We start from the raw sequence: 17,132 nt of genomic DNA, 5'->3' as shown, positions 1-17,132 counted from the left end.
CCTCTTGTGTAGGGCTGTCTGCCTCCTTCCTGTGGACTGAGCTGGGCTAAATTTTGCAGCTGAGGTTTTTATACCACCAGGCAGGGAGGGGCAGCTTGGCAGAGTTGGCCATTACCCTTTCCTGACTGCCTGTGCTCAGGGCCTGTACATCTTGGTGACATGGGAAGGGTGTGTGATAGGCAGGATGTTACAGTCTTCCTGCAGTGAATGGACTTGGCTTTGGAACCTACAAGCTCCTGGGGATATGAACAGTCAGCTTGATGGGTGTAGGGCCCACCTGTGATTGTAGGTGAGCTTAGAGCTGGTTCTGTGCCTCTCCAGTATAAGGCATGCTTTAGCCATGAACACAAGTCTTCCTTCCTCCCTAGACCTCTTTCCCACTTGCCATGTGTAGTAGTCTGTGACTGTAGGAAGAGATGTGGAGACCCCTTAGTACCCCTGCCCTCTTGTTGGTAAAACAGCTAGGTCAGACAGGATGACTGTAGCCCCCAACAAACAGCCTCTTTAATTTTCCAGTTTTGGGTGGGACATGAGCTTGAAACAGGATTTGAGTAGCATGGTGGTTTATTTCTCTGTCTTCTAAATTTGTCCTAGAATTCTGGCCTTCCTCCTCTTCCCTCTTGATTGTTCCAGGCTGTACTTTCTTTCCAGCCTTACCTTGTTTTTGCTTCCTCACAATCAGTGCCTCACCTTTAGGAGGGTGTTTGGCCTGTAGCCTGGCCCCTGTGAGTCCTCTACTTGCTACCTTGGAAGTGGGGCTCTTCCTAATTTCTTGTGGCTGAGTTGTGTCAGTTTGCAAGGCACACTTGGCCTCCTCTTGGAGCTGAGGTACTCTGGCTTGCCCTCTGCTCCTTCCTGTATTTTATATTGTCCTATCCTCTCCAGGTCCCAGGTTGACAACTGTGGAAGGGAGGCTCTTCCTGACTTGGGAAAGGATGTCCTTGTCCTTGTATTCCTCAGTTCACCATGTGAAGAAACAGGTGCTGAGTTCTAGGATACAGGATGTCCCATCCACCCCTGGGGGCGTCTTAGTTAGGGTTTCTATCGCTTGTGGGAACAGTGGTAGGTTTAAGGGTGGAGCTCACAGCAGCTGCTCCTTCTGCAGGATATCTCATCTTGAGTAGTAGTGGAGTTATCTCCTGAGCCAAGCACAGGATTTCTGGTGAAGGACTATGGAGTTCTGGCACAGGAACATCACCCTGGCCACATGGATGTAAATATGGTTGCCTCCTTTCCCTGTGCACTTGTCCCCTTGGAGGTGGTCAAGGATAAAGGCTCTAGTGCTGCATTGCCAGTATAGGTAACCATTTGGAACAGGTCAGACCCCAGTGTAAGGGAAGGCCTGCCTTAGCTACCAACCTCTGCCTCACACAGTTTACTCTCCTCTGGTGCATGATGCTGGTAAGTAAGCTAGTTCTTAAAAGCTCTCCCTGTGTCTCTCTCCATTTTGTATGGCAGCTCCTTTTCTTGTGACTTCTAGGATGTTGGTAAACAGTTGAGGCTTTTCTTAGGTTGCTTCTGGGCCATTGTTCATCAATAGGACAGTGACTTCTCACTCAGGATCTAGCGCAATTGTTTTGAGGATTAGTGTTTGGATATAGGATGTCCTGTCCACCCCCAGGGGCATCTTCGTTAGGGTTTCTGTTGCTGTGAAGAGACACCATGACCACAGCAACTCCTATAAAGGAAAGACATTTAATTGGGTTAGCTTATATTTTCAGAGGTTTAGTCCATTACTGACATAGTGCAGTGACATGATGGCTTGCAGGCAGTTGTGGTGCTGGAGCAGTAGCTGAGAGTTCTTACATCTTGATTCACAGGCAGCCAGAAGTGGTCTGAGACACTGGGTGGTATCTTGAGCATAGGAGACCTCAAAGCCTGACTGCACAGTGGCACATTTCCTCCAGTAAGGCCTCATTCATTCCAACAAAGCCACACCTCCTAATAGTGTCAGTCCCTCTGGGGGTCATTTTCTTTCAAACCACCATAAAGGGTATATCCTAGAGGGAGTACTGTTATCTTTAACACCTTTTTTCCTTTTCTTCTATCTTTGCTACTGTGAATTTTTTTATCTGAAAAATCATTTAGAGAAGAATGGGGCACATAGCTGCAGGTGGAGCTCAGAAGTAGATCATTGATGTAGTGTATGCAAGGCCCTGGGCTCCATCTTGGCACTGCAGAAAAGCCACCATCCCATGGCTCCAACACCATCATTGTGAGTGTTAGGTTGTGTAGAACACAGCAGTTCCCAGATCTCCCTCCCTGATCTCTCAGTGACCCTTCTCAGACCTCAGAGGAGCCAGATCTGCAAGTCTAGTTTTGTGGGATTGCCTTGCCTATCCTAGACTCTTGAGTGAACTCTCTATACTGTCCTTCCACTTGCCACTGCCTCTAGGCCTTCCCCAAGTGGAAGCTGTGCTGTGTGTCCTTTCTCCTGGAGTGCAGTATATGTTTAGAACAACTCAGCAATTTAAGGCATATGCTTGGGTACACATAGCGACAAGCCCATGTAGCCATGAACCACACCCCGGGAGACAATATAGAGTAGTAAGAGCTTCTGAAGCCATCCCTAGCTTCACCCTTAGCCACTGCCCGCCTACCTTCAGCACTTCATTTGCTTGTGATGAAATGTCATAGAAAGGGGGCTCCTAGGTTGCCTTGGTCTTGATGCCTCAGCTTGGACTGTGCAGTTGGTACTGATTTTGCACTTTATACCTGTGGTTGCTGTAAGCCTGTTGAGAGGCATGTAGAGGTGCTCTTCTCTTTGCATGGGCAAACTGACCGCATCCAGCTATCTGGAGCCTTGTACTTATTGTGTCAGTTGTGCACAAATGAAAAAAAAAAATAGGCCAGTAAGATTTGACCATTGACGCCATCAGTGGTGAGTCCTCTTTAGCAGGAAAGTTGACAGAAGCCTAGACAGTGATGTACATAGGGGTCAGAAGTAAGAGTGTGACTAGAGTGCCACTGTATAAAAAGCTGAATGAGGAAATTTGCCAGCAGCACAGTGAAGTCAGTTTACACACTCAAGGTACCACCTCATTCCCACTGTTCCTGTAGGTGTTGGGGTGGTCAGGAGGAAGCAGGTGGTATACTTCATCTTGGGTCTTACTGGTGGGGTGATGAGGCAAGGCAGATAGTGTGCAGCTCCTGAGTGTGTGTAGTGAGGAGAGTGAGGGGCTTCAAGATGTAGTAAGGAAAACACTTGAGAAAATGGTTCAGAGCTGACCTCAGCCCTGGGGGAGCCTTCACAAAGTCCTCAGAGCAAAGTGACTTGGGGTCTTGGCCTGGCTGTGTGGCTTCATGGCATGGAGAGGGCCTGAGAGGGAAGGACATACATAGATGCACACATGGGCATGATTACGCTTTGCATACAGCTTTGCCATGTACAGCCCTCCCTGAACACCATGTGGAAGAAAGATGAACTGATCAAGTTTTGTTAGGCCACACTTTTGAGAAAAAGATTATAATGGGATTGGTTGATTAGCGTTAAAACACTGCTTCTCCAGATGGTTGGAGGTCTGCCATGGACATATGTCCACTGCCCTATTCTATATGGTTAGGAATTTAAGAAATTGGGTGTGTGATAGCTGTAACTGTCTATTTGACACAATCTAGACTTACTTGGGAAGAGAGTCAAATGAGGGATTTTGTAAATCAGGGTGGCTTGTGCGGTGGTCTGTAAGGGATTATTTTGATTATCTTAATTGAGGTGGGCAGACCGTTCCTTGGGTTTGGATCCTGGACTGTATAAGAGTGGAGAAATTGAACTAAGCAGTTAGTAGTGCATAGATTCATTCTCTCTGTTCTTTACTGCATATGACTAGGTGACTTGACTTACTCCACAGAGATGGACTGTAACCAGGTAAGCCAAATAAGCCCTTTCTTCTGTGTCTTAGTTAGGATTTCTATTGCTATGAAGACACCATGACACAGCAACTCCTATAAAGGAAAACATTTAATTGGGGTTGCTTTCATTCTCAGAGGTTCCGTCCATTATCATGGTGTGACATGGTGGTGTATAGGCAGACATGGTGCTGGAGAAGGAGCTGAGAGTCCTACATTTTGTTTGACCTATAGGCAACAGGAAGTGGTCTGGAACGCGGGGCATGGATTGAGCATATATGAGACCTCAAAGCCCACCCCCACAGTGACATACCCACTCCAACAAGATCACACTTATTGTAACAAAGCCACACCTCCCAGTAGTGCCAATCTCTTTGGGGACCATTTTCTTTCAAAGCACCACATTCTGTAAAGTTGTTTTTGCCCAATATTTTATCACAGCAATGGGAAAGGAAACTAGGACAAGACTGTGTGGGTTTTTTGTTTTGTTTTGTTTTGTTTTTCAAGACAGGGTTTCTCTGTGTAGTGCTGGTTGTCCTGGAACTCACTCTGTAAACCAGGCTGGCCTCAAACTCAGAGATCCCCTGCCTCTGCCTTCTGAGTGCTAGAATTAAAGGCATGCACCACCACCCACTGTCCGGCTGTGGGTCTTTTTTTAAACACGTATTCTGGGTATGGAAATACCTGCTCTGATGCTCTTACAGGATTAGGAAGATCCACTGAGATGGAAGGATGCTGTGCATGGAGTATGTTCCTCCTCAGTGCTAGCTCCATGCTAGCTGCTATCGATACAAGAAAAAGAAAAAGATCTTTGTTCTCATCTTCCAGTTTTCTTTGCTGGACCTTAGGAGTCAGTGTTTATACAATGTCTGTAAGACTGACGACCATGTCAGAGCCCTCACACTTCTTCTTTGGGTCAAATGCTAGGTAGAGTCTTCTCATTTGGTGTGTGCAGCTCCTCCTTGGGCAGTCTTGCTAAGCCCTCCACCCAGGTGTCCACTGGCATCAGGAGCCGTCTGGGGGTTCTGGGACCCATGTTCACAGGCAGTGCGTGTTTGCTTTGAAAAGAGGGCAGCTTTCCCCATTAGTTATTTTTCAGTGACTTCAGATTTGTTTTTTGTTGTTGTTTTTTTTCCCTGCCAAGGGCAAACTTAAGAGGAAAGCAGTCTGTTCACTTTCCAGGGGTGGGGGGTATGGTGAGAACTAATGTGTCTATGCCCATTTTTCTTCCTTCCTTCCTTCCTTCCTTCCTCCCTCCCTCCCTCCCTCCCTCCCCCCTCCCTCCCTCCGTCCGTGTCTCTCTCTCTCTCTCTCTCTCTCTCTCTCTCTTTCTTTCTTTCTCTCTTTCTGTTTCTTTCCTTTTCTTTTCTTTCACTGAGGATGGAACCCAGGGCCTTGCCCTTGCTAGGTAAGCACTCTACCACTGAGCTAAATCCCCAACCCCCCCTTTCTTTTTTTTTTAAATGAGATTTAGCTGAGTTTTAAAATTATTTTTTTAGATTTATTATATTATTATTTTATTATTTTAGATTTATTATAGTATTTTATATATATATAAATCACTTTTTCCTCATTTATATCTATGTACCATGTGTATGCATGGTGCCCAAAGAGGTTAGAAGAGGGCATTGGATCTCCCTGGAGCTAAAGTTACAGGTGGCTGTGAGCTACCATGTGGGTCCTGGGAATTGAACTCGGGTCCTCTGTCAGAACAAGTGTTCTTAACTATTAAGGCATCTCTTCAACCTTGTGCCAGTTCTTGTGCTGCCTGGCACATGAAGGAGTCCCAAGAAGTGGCTTTCTTCCCCTTTCCTAGAATTTCAGCCTGTAGTTTGTATAAAGTTGTCAGAAAACAACTGCTTGGTGTCCTTGCCTGACCCCTGCACAGAGTATTCCTTTCCTACCCAGACCACCCTGAAGTTACTCTGGGATTGGCAACTACTTGGCAGCAGGGTTTGGGTCTGGCCAAGGAGCCTCTACGTAAAGGATACCCTCTTGCAGAGCAGGTGTGAAGTCCTATATCCTGAAGTTCCATGGGGGTCTACAGCTGCTGCTGTAGTCATATTGGCTACCTCCACCCTTCCATTTACTCAGGCTACCTATTCCCCCTAAAGAGAGCTGACAGGCCAAGCCCCTGAGTAGGATGGTCTTCTGATACCTAGAATCTGTTAGTGTAGTCACATAGGGTGGATGAGGTACTTGCATGCAGGTCATGTTGGAAGCATAGAGAGGCACGGAGTGGGGGGAGGCCTCCTTTCCCAGCAGGAATATGGTGATATTTTATTTGTTCTGAAATGTGATTTTATTTGTATGTTAATAAATAAAGTTGCCTGGGGGTCAGAGCTAGTAGCAAGCCATAGCAGAAGCTGGGTAGTAGTGGCGCATACCTTTAATCCGATCGCATGGCAGGCAGAGTCTGTAGTGGGTAGCCATTCTAGCCATGGCCTGGAAGTAACACACTTCCTCCCACAAGGCCACACTTGCTAATAGTGCCACTTCCTATGGGCCAAACACTCAAACACAGAGTCTAAGGGGGCCATTCCTAGTCAAACCACCACACAAGTCTGTTCATTTTTTTTTTTTTTTTTACAAGCATCAGAAAAAAAAAGTTTGTTGTTGTTGGTTGTTTCCTTTACTCTTTTGCTCTTAGCTCTTGGAGACCCGCCACCCAGCTCCCAAATAAATACACACAGAGGCTTTTTCCTACTTAAGAATGCCTGAGGGTTAGGGATTTAGCAAGCGCAAGGCCCTGGGTTCGATCCTCAGCTAAAAAAAACAACAACAACAAAAACAAAAAACAAAAAAAACTAAACAAACAAACAAACAAAAACGTTTAAAAGCGTTAGGCCGGGCAGTGGTGGCGCACGCCTGTAATCCCAGCACTCGGGAGGCAAAGGCAGGTGTATCTCCGTGAGTTCGAGGCCAGCCTGGTCTACAGAGTGAGATCCAGGACAGCCTCCAAAAGCTACAGAGAAACCCTGTCTCGAAAAACCAAAAAAAAAAAAAAAAAAAGCCTGGCCTTAGCTTGGCTTGTTTCTTGCCAGCTTTTCTTAACTTAAATTATCTATCTTTGGCCTCAGGGATTTATCTTTCTCTATTCCTGTATACCTTTTCTTTATTTCTTACTTCGTGTCTGGCTGTGTAGTTGGGTGGCTGGGTGGCTGACCCCTGAAGTCCTCCTTCTTCCTCTCTTGTTCCTTGATCTTTCTTCCTCTTCTCTCAGATTTCTCCTTCTATTTATCCTTTCTGCCTGCCAGCCCCACCTGTACTTTCTCCTGCTTTGATAGTGGCCATTCAGGTCTTTATTAAACCATCAGATGTTTTAGACAGGCACAGTAACACAGCTTCACAGAGTTAAACAAATACAACATAAAGGAATGCAACACATCTTTGCATCACTACACAAATGTTCCACACCATAAACAAATGTAATATACCTTAAAATAATATTCTATGACAGTTTATATCTGTTAAATGTTGGTGAGATTCTTTTTTCTCCTTTTAATTTACTGTTGTTTGTATTTTGAAAAGCTTTGCCTGCTCTGAGCTTGGCAGAGGTACTGCTAAGCTTTGTTTCTGTTTTGTTCTCTGACCCAGCTGGCTGTGAGGTAGGGCTTACCACAGTTTTTTACCAACACATTCCTCTCTCCACTGAATGATTTTATACTTTGGTTCGTCATAGTTTTCATTTTTCTAGATCAGGAGAGAAGCGCTTGAGTCACATGGTAATTGTATGTTTAACTTTTTAGAATACATTCAAACTGTTTGCTAGACTAGTTGGCCATTTTGGATTCCCTCCAGTAAATGATTCAGGAATCTACTTGCTTCATGTTAGCACTTTGTTTTAGCCATTCTGACAGGTGCTGCTGTGGTCTGGATATGGTTTGATTATGCTTCCCAAGAGCCTATATGTTTACTTTAATCTCCACTGTAAGACGTTCAGTGGAGACTGATTCTTACCATGTGTTCAGAGGTAGGAGCTTCAGTGGGTGAGTAGGGTTAGAGAAATCTCTTAGGTTGGAACCCTAGGATACAGTTCTGCTCACCAAATAAGAGTAGAAGCCACACAGACATACTCTCCCCATCTCTTGCTATGTGATGCTCTATGATGCCTTGGACTTCAGTCAGCAAAGGCGGTTGATGTGAAGCTGGAGAAAAGGTTAGGTGGTTACAAGCACTAGCTGCTCTTCCAGAGGACTGGAGTTTGGTTCCCAGCACCTCAATGGCAGCTCAAAACCATCTATAACTCCAGTTCCAGGGAATCCTATGCCCTCTTCTGGCCTCCTTGGGTACCAGATACACATGTAGTACAGACATACATACAGACAAACACCTCAAAAAATAAAGTAATAAAAATAAAAAGGAACATTTTAAGTTTTTTGTTTTTAGGCAATTGCCAAGTGGGGATTTCTGAACTTTAGAACTGTAAACTAAACAAGTCTTCTTTTTAAGATTACCTAGTTTCCAGGCTGACCAACCCTGCAACTACTCAGGTGCAGAACCAGGATTAAGTGTTGGCCCACCATCTATCTTGTCTGTGATCTGCTAGAGCATAGGTGTGTGTGTGTGTGAGTGTGTGTGTTGTCCTGTGGACCCAGGACTACAGGACATCCACGAAACAGGACAGCAATAGGATGTCCAGGAAGAGTCCCCATTAGGGCCCAATGTCAGTAGTGTAGCAGAGACCAGGTACCTTGAACCAAACACACAATTCTTTGCGATGAATGCCTGCAGGTAAAGATGTATGGATAAAGGGGTTTACTGTGTGACTGTCTGTGTCACATTACAGCTTCCATGATGAGATTTTTTTCCTTCCTTTTTTTATCTTAAATTTCGTTGTTTTATTTTGGAGGGTGAGGTTGCAGGGCAGAGGGCAGATGCAAGGGACGGGAGATGGGTGGGCTTGGGATGCATGATGTGAAAGTCACAAAGAATAAAAAAGAAAGTTAAAAAAAAAAATGATTACCCAGCTTTAGGTTATTCTTAATGGTAAGACAGGCCGTGCATTGGTGACACATGCTTTTAATCCCAGCACTCAAGGCAGAGACGGGCGGATCTCTGAGTTCAAGGCCAGCCTGGGCTACAGAGCGAGATCCAGGACAGGCACCAAAACTACACAGAGAAACCCTGTCTCGGAAAAACAAAAACAAAACAAAAAAAACAAATAGTAAGACAGAATAAAGTGATGCAGATTGCCAGAAGCCACACTGGATGCCATTTCTTCCATCATTGGCACCAGGCCATCATCAGGGCCTGGTGCTATCTCCGGAGCATATTGAACAAATGTTTTTTTCCACCTCACGTCCTACAATGTTTGCAGAAGCTGCTAGCCCAGATTTCTTGTTCCATTCCCATTAGTACATTCCACCAGAGAACCAGAGAAACCTGTGAGGAACATAAATTGGATCATGCCACTGCCCAGAGTAAATCTTTTGATGCTTTTCTGTCCTGATCCCCACCCAGGACTTTGGGCCTTGTGTCATTTGTCCATCCTCTTTCTGTGTCTCCACCATTACATACCACTGATGCCCCCCTTCTGTCTGTTCTTTAGCTAGCTGGTTGGCTTGCCTTGCCTTCTCAGTGTCTCTTGGGTCCCATTTCACAGTGTAACAGTTTGACTTACATGTTTATGTGTTCTTGTTCATTTGGATGCTGTTTTTAAATTCTAAAAATTAACATATAACCTGCTTTTGGGGTTCAGTTACTCACTATTGCTGGCATCTGAGTCTGTTTGCACTGGCTTTTTTTCCTGGTCATGGTTTGTTTTTCTGCTTCTTTACATATTTAGCACTTTTTAAATGCTACTCCCAGCAAGTATTATTCAAAAGCTCAGCCTGTAACCAGACTGCCCTCCAGGAGGTAGGACCAAGTTTCTCAGCCATCACCTACTCAGTTGTAGCTGAACAAAGCTTCCTTACTGAGAGAGGCTCCGGCAGTGGAGACCTTGCAGGCAACCCAGCCAGGACAGTCAGGGCTCCTTGCTCAGAGACAAGTCATGTGAGGACCCTTGGTGTGAGGTTAAGAGAGGGCCATCTTCCTTCCTCATCCCACAGCCTCTGTCTAACCCTGGGGAAAACAAAAAAAACCCAAGCCTGGTTCATATCTGTCACCTATGTGGAGAAGTTCTGCAGTGCCCATCCTTGGATTGGCAGGAGCATGGGAGCTTGACTGGCACCCAAACCATAGTGGATCTTGTGGAGCAGAACCTCCCTATCAGTCCATATTGACTACTCTGACACTGCAGTGGAGTCCAGGATGAGATGAGGTGGGAGTACCACTCCCAGGTATTTGATTTTTAAGGCTTGGCAGTCTCCTGTGTACAGAACAGCCACAAAGAAGACCTTGGCTACCCAATTTGGTTGCCCGTGATATGTTCTGTATATTTCGGATGCCATAGCAGCAATGGTCCTGACTGGCAGGCCTAAGGAGCAGCCCTGTCCAGAACCAGCTTTGTGCCCCCTAGATTCTCCAGAAGCCTGTTGATCTTTTTCAAAAAGCTTGTCTAAAACTTACCTGCAGAGTAGCAGTAGTTGTGCCCATTCTGGAGGGAACCTAATGGCCTGTTGATCCCTGTCCTGAGTGTGCTTGCTAGAGAAGCCTTGCCTGCCTGCTGTTTTCCAGGTTCCACTCATCAGGGCTGTATTCAACCCTAGGCCTAGGTGCAAGGGAGGGCCTCCAGGAGTGACTTGGGTTTCTCTGACAGGCCCTTCCCACTGCTGAGTCTGCCCCTGTCTCCTCCCTTTTGGCTTTGCTGATCCCACGCTGCCTAGCCAGCTCTTCACCACTTTGAAAAAGCTGTTCAGGCACTCCCCTTTTTCGTCAGCTTGGGCGGCCCTTGCTGTGTAAAGGGAGCAGCTGTTTGTCTCTACCATGGTCCTCATTGGCCTAGAGCAAGGGCGGAGGGCACTTCCGAGGGAGGGAGCCCAGAGCTGCATTGCCTGGCCTCCACTTTCCCTCACCAGCTCTGCACTCCCCACATCATGTTTGGAGAGCACTGCAGTCTCCCTTCAGAGCAAACTCTGCTCAGCCACCCCCCAAAAACTGGACTCCGCTTCAAAATGGTGCTTCAGGCAGTCAGCAAAGTGCTCAGGTAACAGTTGGCCCAAAGTAGTCTGCCTGGGGGAGGCAGTTGGCTGTGGCCCTGATTGCCTTCTCAGCAAAGCAGCCTGCTGTGCAGAGCCTGCAATGGGGTGCACCCAGTGTGCTGCCCCTGGACCTGGTGCTGGGGTAGTTGATAGAACCTGGCCAGCCTAACAATTGAGCTTACTGCATGTTGCCCAGGAGCAGCCATCTGCATTAGACCTTTGCTATGTGTGACTCTCCTTGATGTTAGATAGAAGTCTCCCTTTGGAGAGTGCTGGACAGTGAGTGACCTTTATCACCAACAAGTGTGTCTGCCTGGGCTTGTGTTTTTGGCCAGTGGCTGTCTCTTGAGCATGGGCCTTGGCTACTCAAGGCAAGGATTTCCTGGAACCTGTCCTTGAGTGTCCAGAGAAGTGACATGGTGTGTACCCCAGGTGCCTGCTGTATGTTAGCTGCTACTTAGTGTTGCCAAAAAAGCTTTTCAGACTATTCTAACCTGTAGTGGTGCTCTTACCCCAAGCCTGGGGTGTGTGTGGAATGCAAGTGGATGGGTAAGAGGGTGTGTGCATGACTTGTTGATGGGGTAGCAGTGTTAAGGCAACTTGAGACTATATTCCTCAGCCACGAGGGAAGAAGCACTGCCTTTTAGAGTCCAGTCAGTTTCCCTTCAGTGCAGGAATCTTATATTTGCCTCCTAACTCAATGAGTCAGCCAGCCTGCCTTCCTTCCTTCCTTCCTTCCTTCCTTCCTTCCTTCCTTCCTTCCTTTCTTCCTTCCTTCTTCCTTCCTTCCTTCGAGACAAGGTCTCAATATGTAGCCTTGGCTATCTTGAAACTCACTATGTAAGACTGGCTGGCTTTGAACTCACAGAGATCTGCCTGCCCCTGCCTGCTGAGTGCTGGGGTTAAAGCTGTGTGCTGCCATGCCCAGTAGGGCTGTTATTATTTAAAATGAAAGTAAGTAGCATTTGCTTTTCCAGTGCCTCTTTTAACTGTGAACTCCCAAAGCAGAACTCTTGGTGAGGCTTTTGACATGAGTTCAGCCTATGGTAGCTCCTTGCAAGTGGCTGATGAGTTTTGGGATGCATGTGTCTGTGCACCAGCCTGTCCCTTGTCACTTCTGACCTCACCTGTTCCCCTGGGCCATTGCCACTACATCATTACCTGAGTACCTGAATAGGGAATGCCAGCAAAATGGTGGCATCATCTGCCCTGATTTGGATTGTTATTGATGATGACAGTACATAGAGGGCCACACACATATTAATGTGTGTGTGTTTCTGCATGTGTGTGGATAGCAGATACCATCATCAGCTCCAGGAAGGCTAAAGAATGGCCCTCACCTGCCAGTGACACCTGGCTGCTTACACTGAGGAAGTTCCCATTGGGAGACATCTTAGCCTGGCCTTCTTGAGGATTACATTGAGTTCAGTAGGATAAGGGTACTATCTAGGCATACCTCAGGCCTGATGTGTCTGTCTCTCTACTGCCTTGTTCTCCAGGTGAGTGAGTCTTCTACTGGGTCAAGGACACTGGTGAAAGTGTGCTGTGTCTGGGACTACTAACCTTTCTGGATAGGGAGCACAGATACTCTTAAGAGAGAGTTCCAGTGACCCTCTCCATTGCTTCTGACCCCAGCCCAACCCTATAGTGAGGGCTGGGAGGGTCTTCCCATCTTGGTCTCTGAGGCCAAGCATTGGGCAGTGGAGTTAGTGAGAAGTTGGTCCAGATATGGGCTTTCCAGTATTAGAAATGAAATTTTCAGGTCCCACAGAGACCTAGGCCCAGATAGATGCTTCAGAAGAGATAGCAATCAGGGGTGAGTGTCCTATACTCACAGTCCAGTGATAGGGGACCAGCTGTTGAGGGGCTGGGGAGAACCTGGAAGTATTTGGCTGGGCTGTGAAGGCCATGCTATCTTGTACCTTGTTGTCACAGAGGCCCTACAGTGATGGGAAAAGATACCATTATAAGCTTGGAGTTAGTGCTCTGATTAGGCTGTAGCTTGGATATTTGCCATGACCAGGAGTGTGGGAGTCCCCAGTCATACCACTCTCCTTTTAGCATCTAGATGTACTCTGCCTGAATAATAGTGTTTCTCAGACCTGGCCAAGGAAGGGCTTGTATCTTCAAGCTCCTCATGCCCTAACCCCTTGTCATACCCTCCTCCAGTGCTATCCCCCAGCCTCTCAGTGTCAGCATCTCCTTCTTTAATGTTGACCACAGACCTCTAGATGTTAACTTCTGGTCCCTCATTGCTAATCCCCACTCTGTCCATCCCCTCAATGTTAACCCAGCTGGGACTGGTCGGGTGGCAGGGTGGAAAGAAAGCAAACACATTCTCTGTTTCTCTAGAGGCCTGAGATATCCACATTCAATGTTTTTCACTTCCTTGGAGTGATGTACTTTGCCACAAGACTTTTTTTTTTTCCGAGACAGGGTTTCTCTGTGTAGCTTTGCGCCTTTCCTGGATCTCGCTCAGTAGACCAGGCTGGTCTCGAACTCACAAAGATCTGCCTGCCTCTGCCTCCCAAGTGCTGGGATTAAAGGCGTGCACCACCACCGCCTGGCTGCCATAAGACTCTTGTATCCCCTCCCTACCATCCTCAGACCTTAATGTTTTTAAGCCCTTCATCCTCTTGACTTGCTATGTATGCCTCCCACAAGTCTGAGCATCCTTTTCTTGGAGCACTTTGCTTTGTGAGCATCTGTGTTGGGTCAGAGGCTGGGGAAACCTGGGTGGCATGCCAAATGGAAGCTTGTGGGGAGGATGCAGGCTAAGCCTCACTTCAGGGCAAGAGCACATGCCAACATAGCATCTTACCACCCTGGTCCCAGAAAGATGCTGCTAGCCTGGCTCCCACTATAGCACTCACAGTCACCCTAGCCTAATGCTTGGCACCACAGATGTCACAGAGATTGATTTTTTTTTTTTTTTTTTTTTTTAAATCTGTAAATTTCTGTTACTACTCAGAGGTCAGACTATCAACTAGGATTGACTCATTCCTGGTGCTGGGGGTGCCAAAGAGTCCAGTGTCATGGGGTGTGGCCAGCTAGAATAGGAGATATGACATTTGATGGATGAGGTCTTAGAGGACCAGGGGGAGTTTGCCATGTGGGTAGGGGGTGGACAGAGCACTATGGGCAGCATAGGCACTGGAGCAGGGAGGAGGAGGCTAAGGCCAGATGAATATGTGGGAGGCAAGAAGAAGGTGATTCTGATAGAGCATGGATACCTCTAAGTAGTCAGTTTACTTTATGAGTAGGCCTCCTGCTCATTGGGGGCCAGCTTCAGCCCCACTGTTGGGGGCTTTGTTTTGGGGATGCCTTCCCAGGAGCTCATAGCAGCTTTGTTTTGGATATGGTGGTGCCTGGACTCCCTAGTCCCTATAATACCATCTCTGTGCTGCCCACTCAAGGCCTTGTCTGCATAGTCTTCCCTCCACATGAGTAACAGTGGCGAGTGGTATAAGGGAAGCAGGAAGAGCCTCTGACCTCAAGCCTAGTATGCAGGCATGGCCAGCCACTGACATCATAGTCTCTTCAGCTTGCCTCAAGAGCCTGTAAGATGTTTGTTTGCTCATCTTACCAGGTGAAAACAGAAACACTGGCAAAGGAGCTAGAACTGGTCCTCTAGATGAGTCTCGTGCCCTGGCTAAGCCCCACTCATTTAGGGAAAGGAGAGAAGTTGGAGTTTGAAGTTTGATGTCCTACAGCAGCCCTTCCACTAGCACCTACCACATTCTTCCTCAGACAGAACCTGGGCCCTGGGCTGCCTCTTGTTCCTCTTGCCAGAATGAGGGCTCTGTGACTAGGACTGGAAAACTTAGGTTGGCAGAGTGAGGCAGGCCTTTTAGGAACTGTTTCCCTATCAGGGTTGGGGAGTAGCTTCTGCCTGAAGGAACTATTTCCTCCCTTGTGACTATGAGTGGGAGTGAGGGCAGGATGCTGTTCATAGGACACCCTCCCTGAATGAGTCCTGAATAGTGGGTGTTCAGGAGCCATGGTGATGGCTGGTTCCTACCAGCAGCTCTTCCTAGTTGTCCTGTTTCATTCCCTTTAGCTTGCAGGTGATCATCTCAAGCCACAGAGCATGGAAATGGTTTGACAGCTTGGCCCTCACCAGCCCCTTTCTTTGTAGACTTGGCTTCCAGGACAGGATACCCAGAAGACAGAAGGTAGCTTGATAGTCTTGAGGAAAACTATCCTTTGAGGACTCTACACGTAGGATCCAGCATTAGAGAAGCAGATCCCTGCTTTCTGACTGAAACAGGTGAACTCAGCTCATATCAGTAGTGGAAGACAAGGGTTCAGAGAAGTGCCCAGGACAGGGAGTGGATGTGTCCCAAAGACATGGGCAGAGCCCCTCCTGGGGTTTGTCCACAACTGCTTGAGAGGCTGGAGCCTACACTGCTGGTCTGCCAGAGGGGCTTGAAGTGCCCACTTTCTATATGGCACATCCACACTTATGTTTCAGCCCTAACAGACTTCCATGCTATTGTTTAGAGCCTGTGCTGTGCCAGAAGCCTCAAGGCTGGGCTGTACCCTGCCCTGTCCACTGCTTGGTTCTGGCTGCTCTTGGTCCTGCCCTGGAGGCCAAGCACACATTGCCTTTTAAGGTTAAGCTCTGCCATGAGAAGCTGAAAGGAAAACATTTCCCTGGCATTCAGGGAACATTTTTCTTTCCTCTTTCTCTTAAGTAAACCATCAGCAACCTTTCAAAGCAACGAACGGAAAAAAATAGGTCACAGTCAGATAGAAAGACCTTTCACCCTACCCCCATCTAGCCTCCCAGGGCCATGGAAGACAGGATTCAGAGCCAAGTCAGGCTGCCTCTTGATACCATGCATGGTAGCAGGCCTAACTGCCCATGTTCTCAGGTCAAAAAGAAAGGTATATAAGAGGTACCCTGGTCTGAGGCCTACACTGTACCTCATCTGGACAGGCAGGGGTAACCTGAAGTAGGCATGGTGGGAATCTGGGCCAAAGGCCACCTCCTACACACACCCCCGCCAGTTCACCTGTTTGCAAGGAGGCCATGGCCCTAGAGGTATGCCTTTAATGCACTGTTCTTCCCTGCTGGGTGCTCAGGCTTCTCATCCCTGTGGAGCAGGGTGGGCACTCCTAAGGAGACTGCTTCTGGGACAGGACCCCTCTACTGGATCTGCTCCTCCCTTTAATCCCCTGGTCTGTTGTAGGCCTTGTATAGCCTGGTGCTCCTTGCAATTGGTTGCCTTATTAGAGAAGGTCTGTGTTCCTGTCCTTGGTCCTTCAACTGTCCAGCACCTCCTGCTGAATCCCATATTGAGAGTTCCTGATCAAAAGCATCCTTTTCTGATCATAAGGCTTCATGCAAATATCAATTTACCTCTTACATTTTAACTGAAGAGTTCATTTGATTATGTGAGGACAAGACTCAGCTTTGCTGTGGGAACATTCATTGTACTTCTCAGATTTCTCATCCAGTACTCTCATCCTGAGCCTGAACATGTCAGACATGTGTGGGTGCCAGCCAGCTGGCTGCTCAGAGATTGGTAGAGGCTCCTTTGTTTCTAGTATTGTGTGGTCAGTGCTTAGAAGAACCTGATATCCAGTGTGCTGGTCTGACCTGGCCAGCCAGGAACACCTACAGTCTCTTTCACTTGACTTCCTCGAGGAGCTCACCAGGGAGACTGCAGGTCAAAAAGCCTTTCTGACCAGGCACAGACTTAGCTACATGACAGAGATTTCAGCAAAATCATCTGTCTTCTGGTGGGCTAGCACACCATAAAGAACTCAGGCCAGGTAGTTACTGCCAGTGGGGCACTGTTGTCTCTTCTCTTAAGGGGCACACTATCTCAGTGCCTAACTAGAAGCTTGTTCACCAAGAACCAAAAGCACACAGACTCAGTGTTACCACCAATGTTTGGGGAGTAATTGGCCTGGAGGAATTGAGCATATATGTGATTGGGGTAAGTCATTCCATAGCTTTAGGATTTCTATTCAAGTGAAAACAAGACATTTAAAAAATACGTTTATTGTTTAAAAATAGACATAAGGCCACTCTTAAAAAAGCAAAACAATTTTATTTAAAAAAAAACTTTAAAACAAGGTAGAAGCTTAACAGAGTCCTATGCTGTCTGGCTTGGGAGGAGGCTGGATTCTCTTACTGCCTCTGCTTTACATGGGGTCTAGTGGAGGGATTCTCTCTCAGTGCTGAGGCAG

At 47.2% G+C, this 17,132-nt stretch overlaps 1 protein-coding gene across 4 annotated transcripts in view; it reads left to right on the top strand.

Moving 5' to 3' along the window:
* Window positions 1–17,132, top strand: part of Mob2 (MOB kinase activator 2) — a 53,916-nt gene that overhangs the window by 25,376 nt on the left and 11,408 nt on the right. Inside the window, exon 1 of one of the 4 annotated variants that reach the window (XM_036199505.1) lies at window positions 10,774–10,936. The exons of 2 other annotated variants lie outside the window; for them this stretch is intronic. In XM_036199505.1, coding sequence (XP_036055398.1) covers window positions 10,827–10,936 — 110 coding nt within the window. In that variant the 5' untranslated portion in view covers window positions 10,774–10,826. Of the gene's footprint in view, window positions 1–10,773; window positions 10,937–17,132 lie in introns of those variants that run through there. One more of the 4 variants, XM_036199487.1, reaches the window with a different exon arrangement.

Source organism: Onychomys torridus, chromosome 1, assembly GCF_903995425.1.
Source record: "Onychomys torridus chromosome 1, mOncTor1.1, whole genome shotgun sequence".
Taxonomy (NCBI): Eukaryota; Metazoa; Chordata; class Mammalia; order Rodentia; family Cricetidae; genus Onychomys; species Onychomys torridus.
This window is presented reverse-complemented; position numbering and strand designations above follow the sequence as displayed.